Here is a 12,241-nt window from a genome sequence, read left to right on the forward strand (position 1 = left end):
ACATTGATTTTAAAAACCTTAAACGTTCTTATAAACTTAAATGAATGTTATGACTATATTATTTTCTTTAAATTTAAATCACGTTTTACTGCAATTGTTTTTAATTTAGAATAGAAGTGTGTTATTTTATTCAAATTTAAATTAGCGTTTGCCTATCCTTTTTTAACATTATAAAATAAGATGTTTTTTCCAAATATATAATTTTATTATTCATAATATTTACATAATGCTTTAATATGTTACATTAAAAAACTTTTTAAAATATTTAAAATTATAATTTAAGAATAAATTACAATTGATACATAACACGTGATATTGTCAATTTTAAATATTTGACACATAAACATAAAAAATTAAAATTTTATGAAAGATAAATAGAAAAAGTTGACACATAACATATGTTTAAGAACATAAAGTACTAACGAAAATTATGTAACTGAATTAGTTTTAAAATAATTTAAACTTAATTAAATGAAAAACAGAAAAGCCAATTTAAAAAATTTAACTAAAATTTGAACAAAAGAATAATTAAGCCAAAAAATAAATAAAATGAAGTAAACACTTACTCAAGAAAAATTTTGATTAAGTTAAATTATCTCAAATTATCTTTTTGACTTTTACATTCTGCGTGAAGAAATAATAAGAATTTGTCAAAATTCAAATATTTTATAATTTAAAAAGATGAAATATTTAAATAAAAGAAAAATAAATTAATATTGCATTATGTATAATTTCTATAACTTTTAAATAATAAAATATTTATTCTTTATTCAATTCAAAACTTGTATTGTATAATTATAAAATAATCCTTCCTCTTTTGAATTTGAATAAATTATTGTTTGACTTGACATTCATTTGATACGTTATAATGAGCATAATTTATACAATCAAATATTTGTATATAAAAACATATATTTCGTGCATTTGCAATTATTAAAATGCTAATTATTTATTACAGATGTTTCGTGTTCCCATCCTTATATTATAAATTAACATAGACTATAAGAGAATGATACTTTAATTCTTTAAATTTTCTCGGTTAAATATTTTTAATATTTTTTCTTATATATATATATATATATATATATATATATATATATATATATATATATATATATATATATATGCATGTGTTATATTTCACTCGCAAATACAACTAATGGTCGAAAATATTTCGCTAAATATGTTCATTCTGATTATATTTTTTGGGTCTGCCTAGTCAGATTTTGTAGTTTAAGACAAGACTGGTTCGAAGAATGAAAACATTAGCATGGGGAAGCGAACAAATCCTCACAGGGCTACAGTACACACTCAATGACAAATATGCTAAAGGTTAATACATACATTTCCTCATAGATCTACCTCAACTACTTCCACCTACATAATCAGAAGCAAACGATGATTTCCTTGCTGCTGGAATGAGCAGATTTTTGTGCCTCAGACTGTGTTACATACATTAATACCTACGACAAGAAACAGGGAAGAAGACAAACCCCATTCAGGTTATGTCAAGCTCGGAGGTATCCATTTTTATCCAAGTACGATATTACTATTTTTGTCATATCACTCAGAGACGTACATTCACTTCCTTTTTGGTGTAATACTATCTGCAAGAAAACGAGAAAGTGTAGTCAATTTGATGAAAGTTCTGCTTAAGTTTCAGAGGGAAAGCAGGGACAAATTTATTCTGACATCTCATTAATGTCAATTTTCCATCAAAGTTGGATAAAGTTTTATAACTAAGTAAATTTAGCATGCTAAATTTATTCGTATTGTTCTTATTTCACAACACCAACCACTGTGCTAATGTAACGCTAGTGCAACACAAGTTAAGCAATAAATACCCACCTCACAGCTGTAAGGTGGTTCATACGGATCGTCTATCCCCGTGAAACCTGAAAATTTTCGGAAATAATAACTCAAGACTAATACAAATTCGATCAGGAACAAAAATAGAAATAAGGCCAATCATAGCAGATAACCTGGTTAAGCTGGTATAGTTAAATAACAAACACCAGTACAAACATGACTATTACACATAACCAATAGTCCAAGAAGATACCTATTAAAATATTAAACCAAGATACCTTTGATCTTTCCAGCTCGAGCAAGCTTGTAAAGTCCCTTCGGATCCCTTGCTTCACACACCTCTAGTGGCACGTCTATGAAAACCTGCAACATGTGTAATGAGAATTGTAAACTTTGCAAAGGAAATAATGAACCTACTGTCTTGTTTGATGATCACAGATTCACAGTGTTCATCATTGTTAGCACTTAGCAAATGCGAAACAAGTAGCATAACTCTCCGCAATAAGTACCTCGATAAAATTTCCCTCTGGCAATAAAGCTCGACAAGCATCCCTATCCTTTCGGTAGGGTGATATTAAACTAGCGATACAAATAAGACCTGCATCTGCCAAGAGTTTCGCAACCTCACCTGAAATTTATTTGTCATTTTGTTTTAATACTAATAAATAACATATTTACAGCAAAGTTCAAGATGGAGAGAAGAACTTTTGTGTGTATGTATATATGTTCTTATGCAGTAACTAACCAATCCTTCGTATGTTCTCTGAACGATCTTCTGCTCTAAAACTAAGATCACGGTTTAGACCATGTCTAATATTGTCCCCATCAAGGATATAAGTCAACTTTCCTCTGGAGTGCAAGCTTCTACTCAAAAAACATGCCAGAGTGCTTTTTCCTGAAATCAATGTCTCTTAAGAGTCAAATTAAGCAGAGAGAGTGAGAGTGCCGGTATCCAGTGTCTAGAATTGAAGAATGAAAGGTAAGGGAATATCCTTATAATGTAAAGAAACTAAAGACAATTGCTTTCATTTTCTTGGTTCACTATCAGTGTATATTCTACAGCAGAGAGACAATTATAATTGGAAAGTAACGTTAAACTTTGATTCATAAAAGACCTTACTGTTATTTAAAGCATTCATATGCGAAGAAATAATTAGAATTGACAGGCTTCTCTTCATTATTTCATTCTTATGAGTCCAAGTGATCAACTGTACTTTAATAGAAGTTCAGATTGTACCATAGGAAGTGGCAGAGAATGTTACGTATGTAAAAATAAATGTTTAATGTTTCTGCCTTTGCATGTCTATGGAAATAATGAACGTCGTATAAAAAATAAAATCAAATACGAGCAATCAGAACACATTGGAATCTAGGATGCATTTAAGAATGATAAAAGGAGGATAGGACTCGATTACTCACAATTGTGTGCTTACTTCAGCTTAACAACAATAAACTAAAGCGAGGATTCAGAAACGATCACAAACCTGAACCACTGAGACCCGTTAACCAAATGACGCAGCCCTTTTGCTGAAGAAGATGCTCTCTATCAAGTTTCTGAATAGGACATTCGTGCCACAAAATGTTCATCGAATTCCCAATACCTGACTTCTCGCCGAGATTTTTACCTAGATAGATAATAAACAGGTTAAATATTTCAATTATTATTTTTTAATCGTAACCATATATTGCTTTGCTTAGAACTAGTAGTAGATATTAAAAAGTTCAGTTTTTTTCTTACAAAAATGTTGTCAAAGCCTGGTAAACAGCATTTATAAAGCCCAAACAGCTATTTGGTGAAGTCCATGAGATTTCCGGTTTCAAAAATGAGCAGTGCACAGAAACACTCCTTTTTTCTCTCAACGAAATTATGTTTACTTGGACAACGACCTTCGTAACCTTAATTTTTTCCCTGATCTATCCACATGTTTCACCAAGGATCAGATCTCCCTGACAAATCAATCACTCTAAATTTTTTGTTCTCCATCTTCCAAGAACCACTTACTCTCTTTATGTTTTACAACTAAAAAATATTGGTGAACTTGTGCCCAGATTTTAAATTGGCCGTTTAGCCCAAGAGAGACTTACACACAACACCAATATCGTGAAAATATTCTCTTACATTACAAACCAGATCATCTTCTAACCAAACTTTATCACACCTGATCATTTAATTCGTGCCATGTTAGCCTTTAAAGCATTATCGAGTGGATGGATAAATTTTTACTGAAGACTTTTATGTGTTAGAGAAAGGACAACAGATCAATGAATAGTATATAACGTTCAACAAATGATGATATGGCCATTTTGCACAGTGACGACAGTTCATCATTAATTTACAATATAGCAAGTTCAAGAACATCAATTTGTCAATTTTTATTGAATATAAAACTATCAACATTTACATTCCAAGATCAATCCACTGTCATCTATGAATAATGATTAAAAACGTAATCTCACATTACATTGACAAACACAGAAAATAACAAGAATAATGTAATAAACAAATAGAGCATTAAAAAAACCAGATTCAAGATCTTGATAGAATCTGAAAATATAGATAGTACCGAATAATGCAGCAGAGTGATTGGCCAAAGGTGTCAGGCCATTCGACTTCTTCACTTGATGTCCGTCCTCGATCCGAGACGCACCATTATCTTCCTTTGCCAGAATAGGCTTCAACAAACTTTTACGATGACGGCTTAATCCAATGGCTTCGATTCCAGACAATATTGTGAACCCTAACTTCTCCGTCGCCGAATGTCCGCATTTGACGATCTGCAACATTCCGCAACTACACGGCGGGTACAGTGCTTGTACAACGCTCATCTCCACCAACAGAAAAAAAAATTAAAATGAAGATTGCGTTAAAGCTAGAGCCGAAAACATAGAATACACTACAAGTGATGAAATCAAATAACATATACACAAGTTTCCTGGCTCTTATAGATCTTTAAGAAACTGGAAGTACCTTGCGAAGGTAGATTTCCCTGTGAAATGTGATGTATGCAGTTGGTAGAAGAAATTTGCTGGAGCAGTGAAATTTATATAGCCTACAAAATTTATGCCAGTGAGTGTCGTGGTTTCAGACAACTGAAGCAGAAGCTAAAGCGAAGACACATCATGTGGTGGTGGCGGGAGCGAACTACGTATGGTGCATTGGATATTCAAAAGTAATGTGTGCTGCCACGTCAGTAGTCACAACCCAAGCATTTGTCGTTGGTCTTAATAATGATGTTCAACTTTTGTGTCCAATTGTTGCCTAAACACATTAAAAATCCCACTTTAGGTATTGTATTTTTTAAAAAAAAATTATTTCACTGTTATTTTTAAAGTTTTTTAAGACAGTATTGATTATTACTTTTTATTTATATCATTGTAATTGATATTTAATTAATTTATATGTATTTATTGGGTGCAGAAATAAAAATATATATACATATTTTATTGAAATTATAAAATATATATGTATTTCTTTGTTTTTTCTCAAAAGAACTTTCGTAACCTGTATGGTAACTACTTGCTCTCAATTATTGTTTTTTCTTTAATACTACTACCAATTAGAGAGTTGTGATTGTGATAAAACTGAGAATATTATGATTTGTCATTACTCGTTTGGTATGGATTCTGATGTGGCCAAGCCAATGGTATATCCTTTTATCTTTAAGGAAATAATGATTGATATCAAACTTAGCACCAGTGATTGTGTTAAATCAATAGTTATGATTTAAGTGGAGACAGTGTGCACTGCTAATGTGGGTCACTGCTTCGGTGCTTCATCTTATTCCTTGTCAGCGCAACCTCCATTGATTTTTTTAAAGAAATTTTGGAATTTAAGGGTAGTGGACTTTTTTTCTGTTATTAAAATAGTAGTTGCATTATCATTAGATTAATATCTTTTCTAAATAATTTGAAGAAAAATTAAATGTTTAATTTACAATAAATGTTTTTCATTTTTTTTTAAGTTTCACAATATACGTTGAAAATCCCACAATGGTTAGAAAAAAAGTCATGCAACTAGTTATAAACCTTGTAAAAACAATTTTATAATATAGAATTATGTTTAAAATCTGTTTTTATTTTAATATGATTGGTAACGATAAAAGACTTTGACTACTAATCATCATAACAGATTAAAAAAAATGAAATCAATAGTAAAAAGAATGTATATTTACGAAGCAACAAAAATATATATATAACAGAATATCCACTGGTCATATGTAACATTATACTGAGTCATGATTACTGATTACCTCCACATTCATAAGTAAATTAATTTCTCAAATGAGAATGTAATAACACTATAACTAATTTTCTAACTCCTTTTAGTTTGTTGTTGATTTCGACATCCGAATACATTCATGAAACTACTTATGAATTTGTAGCGAAAAGACTTTCTCTTGTTTGATGAGGTTTTGCCTGTAGGGAACATCTCCACCTCGTTAGGTTTCTTCGTTATAATATTATCAAGAAAAAAACTTGATGACGAAATGGACCCTCTTCCTCCCCTTCGTATTTTACTATCCTCTGGTGGTTCAAAATGAAAACTCATTGAACGTTCTTGGTTCAACACATTATTGTTCTTATTCCTATTCATGAATTGATGATGATGTTGAATATGGTTCTTCATATCCCTTAATTCTTTCTCAAGGCTTTGAATACGATAGTAGGTGGAATCCATTGCATCTTCTATATGTGTTGTGTGACAATGAGTAATGTCTGGTTGGAGAATTTCCATCAGTGACCTTTGTTCTGTTTCATGCATAGTAGTGGTGACTGTCGCAACAAGGGAGCGACGAGTTTTGATATGCTCCATGAGTATCGCTCTCATTATGAATTTGAGTGACATTCGAGAATTTTGAATACATTCAACCAGAATGTGATGTGAGAGCTTAGAACAATCCAAGTTATTACATATCTCTGTATGTTCTTCGTCCGTTAGTTTTTCATACTTGATCTCCTTCACCAATGTTGAAAGATTATTATCAAACAAATACACCAATATTTCTTTCTAGCAAGAGTACTATCTCAACATTCAAAATGTTATAACCGATTGTAATAACAGTCAATGAAAAAAATAGAAAAAAAAACATTACAAAATAATAATATAATTAATAACAATGTATATCATAAAATGTATCGAGATTTTAACTGTAAAATGTTAAAATATTTTTTTTTCTCAATATTGTGATATCTTATTTCTTTCAATATTGTGATATCATATTTTCTAATACTTATATTAAAGGCAAAGTGAAGTTACTACATGAAAACATTAATGTTGTTTTTCTCCCTTGAGACAATACTATTTGTCTATCTTTGAACAAAATTTATGAACAAAAATATTATTTTCATATTTTTGTTGGATGAAATAAAATAGAAAACATTCTATAGTTAGAAAAAAAAAACTTTATCCGTTTCATAGGAACTAAAATTAATTATTTGAAAATTTTTCAACTAAAATGTTAACAAAAAGAACAAGGTTATAAATATTAAAATCAAAATATAATAATTATATAGAGATTACAAAATATTTATTTTAAGATATAATCATTATCACATGAGTATATAAAGATGATTTCCTTTTTTATGTTTACATTTATTTTTCAATTTTATTCTTTAATTAAAAATTTATTTTAAATACAATAATAATTTTATCAATTTTACTTTTTAATTAATTATTTATTCAATCTTAATCATTTTTTTTAATTAACAATTTTTAAATTTAAGTATTTTTTAAATTATAAAATAAAGAAAAATTATTTACAATAAAATTGAAAAGAATGTTTATATTTAATTTCACAATTATAATTATTATTAATAATAATTTTATTCTTTTTTATCACCATAAGTATATTTTCACTGGTAATAGTAAAAGATATTTAAATATTTAGGAAAATAAGGATAAAAATCATTGTCCTTGCTGACTAACATTATATGGTTAGGACGATTACTTTGATAAATAATAAATAGACATCTATTCAATAATTAATAAAGTGTTCTCTAAAATTATATAATCAGTCATATCAACATTTTAATAATAAAAATTATATCTAAGTTTTTGACAGAGTATTTATTTAGTTAAAGTAATTTACAAATAATAGAATTTTGATGATTATTTTTAGTGATGAACACTAAATTCATATTTTAATTTAGTGATGTTAATTCTTTTATTAATTTGCATTAAATAAGGAATTAATTGTACAATATTAAATAAAAATTAATGCAAAAAAGTCACCCAAAAATTTAGTATCTTCATATTTTTCATTTTTAAAAAATTAGCCTATCAGTAAATGTTATTCATCCTGAATTAATTTTACTAATAAATTATATATTAAAACATGTACACAGTCAAAGTTATATTCATCTAAAAAAATCAGAAGTCACAGTTCTCAGAAATATTAAAAGGGGTCCATCTATTGCATGATATAATGACACGTGGCGTACCTTAAGATAGTGATCAATAATCTTGTATAAAGCATCGTGGTTGGGCAGCCGTTTGTTCAAGTAAGACGCCACCATTCGAAAATCTTGAGCGTGCATCTCAACGACGTCGTCCAAAAACGAAACGTCGCCGTTCCAAATCATAGCTTCGATGCACCTGCTGACAAGCGACGCTGTCGTTTCGGATTCGGGAAGCATAGTCACGCACGAACGAATAACCATCGATGCATCAACGCCAACAACTCTCTCAAAGTACGATTCTGTCACCTCCCATAGATTATCTCCTTCCGTCATACCCAGCAACTCCGCCGCCACTCTCATCGCAGCAATGTTGCTCGGCGTTAAGTGGACTTTATGGGTGTAACAGAAACCAGCCACCGTGGCGAAAGTCTCGGCCGTTATGTTTAACGGCGGGGAGATTGTTACATTAGAAACTCCCATCAGGTGCTGTTTCAGGTATGAACTTTGTGATATCATACGATCCTAAAGTCAGAAAGAAGAGGACAACCAAATTTTCAGGGTTTTTTTTTAAGGAATATACCAGAATATAAGTATGAAACATTGATCACGACATGTCATTTCAATATTTCATGGATTCGGTATAACAACTAAACAAAGTGTTGCACGTATTTTCATGTGATAAAGGATGTCCCTTTTGTTATGTCTAAAAGCAGAGCTTTTCAGATGTAGCCAAGCCTTACTGAAAGCGAATACTTTAGCAAAATTATTAAGGCCATACAACTCTTAATCATGTAAAATCCTATTAATCGAAATTCACACAAATCCCAAATTTGAAAACTAGTAAAGTCCAGTTTAATCATCTAAAGTTTAAGCCATAGAATTTTGCAAACAATTTTGACGAAGAAACAGCAGAAAATACCTGGTGCAAACGAAAGCAGGTTCCTTGAACAATTATCAAGACGTTGGGTTCAGAGGAGGAATGGAGAGACCTGAAAGCATAGATTAATTAATTTAGAAGAAGAAAAGGAAGTATGAGAAAAGTGTAACAGAGATGGGAAAGAAATGGTAAGAACCAAGCATTGACGATGGAGTGGAGTGAAGGAGGAGAAGAGGAGATGGACGGTGGAGAAGAAGAGAAGGAGTGTTCTTCCTCGTAGATGGTCTCAATGGCGTGCTTCAAAGCCCTCATCTCTCTGGTTTTTTGTTTGAATGAAACCACACACCGTTTTCAACATTGTCTTAATAATGCTGCACTGTTATTTCCATGGAGTTTATGGCAAATCATAAATACGGCATGGGACGTTATCAATGCCACGATTCAATTGCTTTTCTTTGTTTTCGACCTTGTTTTCATATTCTCAAATTTTGTGTTTCCATTTAATTTTTTCATAAATTTAAATATTTTGCATGAAGAGATTTCTTTAATTTTTTTTTGTATTTTAAATTAAAATTTTCAATATTTAATTTTATTGTAAATTAAATAATATAACTAATATTTTACATTGTTATTTTTTATAGATATTTTCATGAAAAAATAAAAAAACGATTTAATGAGAATATTAATTTTAATAATTTAATTTATATTAAAATAATTAATATCAAGATATTTTTGAATTATTTTTTTATATTAATTGGAGATAAAAATATTTCAGTTTGTATTTTCAGATAAAATATCATTATATAGTGAGAAAATATAAAATTATGGAACTTCAATCATGTTTTATTAAACGTGGTTGTTCTATTTTTCTAATAATTGATTTTTTTTGCTTTGGTGTTTATTTTATAAAATGAAACGGTGTATTTTTTAATAGAAATAATTAAAATTAAAAAAATTTATACATGTCTCATTTTAAATTATTTTCCTTTTTTTAATTGATTACTCATTATTTTAATCAAAGTATTCCATTTTTGTTAAACATTAAGTTATTTTTAGAAATATATATTTAGTGTTATTCTTACTTATATATCCAATTTTTGTTAAAATTTAATTTTAAATATGTTTTTAATTATACAGGCAATATTACAATTAAAAAACGAATGAATATGGATAATACTTTCCTCCTCCACTTGGATAGAACATAGGAAAAGTTTTCCTTCACTTCTTCCTTTTCAGTTGAGAATTATGGTTTGCTTGTTCTTCTCGGTGATAATATTTTTCTTCTGTTGTTTATTTTAATTCTAATTTTATCTTTCACATTTTTTTTTCTTTTTCATCTTTCCATAACCTTGTGGAAACTTTAATTGTAAGAATAAATATAATTATTTTTTATGATTCAATTGTAAATATTATTTATTTATTTTATATATAATATTTTATTATAAATAATTATTTTAGTTTAAAATGATTAAGTTAAAAAAATAATGATTACTTAAAAGATAAAATTAGTAAACTATTACTTAATAAAAAAAAGATTTAGAAAAAAAATGTGTACACTAAAATAAAAAATAATAATAGTATAAAAAATAATTAAAATTTAATTAAGATATTTCGACTTAAATCCAAAAGCACGTTTAAATTAACCTTAATACTCAAACATTTTAGGTTTGTGGATCCATATAACAACAGACTGCATACCTTTTTTTTTATTGTTGCACTAAATTATGATATGAGAAATTAAGAGTTAAAAATGCAAATAAAATTAGAAAAACAATGTCGAGACAGAGCGTGACAATAAAAAAAATATTACGATTAAGAAAATGTGTCTACTTGAATTATAATTGAAAAATTGAAAAATAACATTTTAAAATATGAAAACATAAAAAATAAAAAATAAAAAAACAAATGAAAAAAATACAAAAAATGTTAACATTATCGTGCCATACGGTGGATAACCTGTGGTTATCTTCAAAGATTATTTATGATTTTGCCATTCCAAGCTTTTTAACTTCCCAGAGTTAACAATTTATGAAACGTAAGGGTAAAGTTGCTTTTATTATAATTTAATAAAAGCTTTATTCAATAAAATTGGTATTTTTTTATAACGGTATACAACGTTAAATTCATTGTAAATAAAATACAAAATTATTAAATAAAATTAATTGCGTTAATAGTGTCTAAGATGTTAAATTCATCAATAATAAAATATATCATATAATCCTTAAATGTTTATACAGTAAAACTATTTAACTATTTTTCTTAAAAATATCAGTTAATTGTTTTTCTTCCCACAATATCAAAATGTTAAAAAAACTCACAATATATAAAGGAGAGATGAGCTGATACTAGTTTTAAGTATTACACCACTTGATAATTTTTAATTACAAAATTATTCTTGAAATTCACCGTTATAGATCATATATAAAAATTTGTTTGAGTTCGAAATAGTTTTATGTCTCATTTATATTAAACAATATCGACTTATTGCTTATTTTTTAAATATAAATAATTGGATCATAGTTTTATTATTATGTATATTTTTATAAATTTAGTATACACCATCAAAATAATATACCGTTACAGTTCAACTATTTTTAATCTCGTCAATCTATACAAGTTTAGACAATAATAACGAAAATAATTAAAACGATGTACATTAAAACTAGATGATATTGTTTAAAAACTAAGCCTTTTGATAAGATAAATTTTATATAATATCACTTAATTATATAGTTTTTCTAAATTTTGAATAATTATTTTAAAAGTAAAGAAACTTATAACCTTATTTGTAACTTACCATGTTATCACATGATTTGTGCTAAATATTTTTTCACCTACTCATAACTTCTGTTTTAATTATTAATTTTCACTTTCAAAGTTTATAAATATTTAAAATATAATAAATTAATTTTATTTTAATTTTCAAAATAATTTTTTTAGCAATAATATTTCTGAAAATAAAATACTTTTTAAACAGCAGTTCTGATCGTTTATATATTTTCTCCAAGATTTTTTCTCTTCCATATGAACGTATGTCAGCAAAATGGATCAGCAGGCCCAATAAAATTGGGCTAGCTTGGACCTAAGTGGGTCTGATCCATCAGAAAAAAATGAAAATAAAATTTAATAATTAAAGAAGGGAAGAAGAGTAAACCC

At 28.0% G+C, this 12,241-nt stretch overlaps 2 protein-coding genes across 2 annotated transcripts; both read right to left on the reverse strand.

Moving 5' to 3' along the window:
* Window positions 1–1,245: 1,245 nt before the first annotated feature.
* LOC124829919 (adenylyl-sulfate kinase 3) lies at window positions 1,246–4,949 on the reverse strand. The gene is made up of 8 exons (XM_047303507.2): window positions 4,778–4,949; window positions 4,374–4,635; window positions 3,294–3,434; window positions 2,555–2,704; window positions 2,319–2,437; window positions 2,088–2,172; window positions 1,849–1,895; window positions 1,246–1,607 (listed from the first exon to the last, which is right to left on the reverse strand). The coding sequence occupies exons 2-8, from the start codon at window positions 4,633–4,635 to the stop codon at window positions 1,509–1,511; spliced, it is 903 nt and encodes a 300-aa protein (XP_047159463.2). The 5' UTR covers window positions 4,778–4,949; the 3' UTR covers window positions 1,246–1,508.
* Window positions 4,950–6,025: 1,076 nt separating this feature from the next.
* LOC148191956 (BTB/POZ domain-containing protein At3g49900-like) lies at window positions 6,026–9,434 on the reverse strand. Its single transcript, XM_088101043.1, has 4 exons — window positions 9,282–9,434; window positions 9,128–9,197; window positions 8,251–8,730; window positions 6,026–6,766 (listed from the first exon to the last, which is right to left on the reverse strand). Exons 1-4 carry the CDS (start codon window positions 9,395–9,397, stop codon window positions 6,122–6,124), a joined length of 1,311 nt encoding a protein of 436 aa, XP_087957169.1. The 5' UTR covers window positions 9,398–9,434; the 3' UTR covers window positions 6,026–6,121.
* Window positions 9,435–12,241: the final 2,807 nt, after the last annotated feature.

The sequence above is a fragment of the Vigna umbellata genome, chromosome 10 (genome assembly GCF_029865625.1).
Source record: "Vigna umbellata cultivar VRB3 chromosome 10, Vumbellata_1.0, whole genome shotgun sequence".
NCBI classification, from domain to species: Eukaryota; Viridiplantae; Streptophyta; class Magnoliopsida; order Fabales; family Fabaceae; genus Vigna; species Vigna umbellata.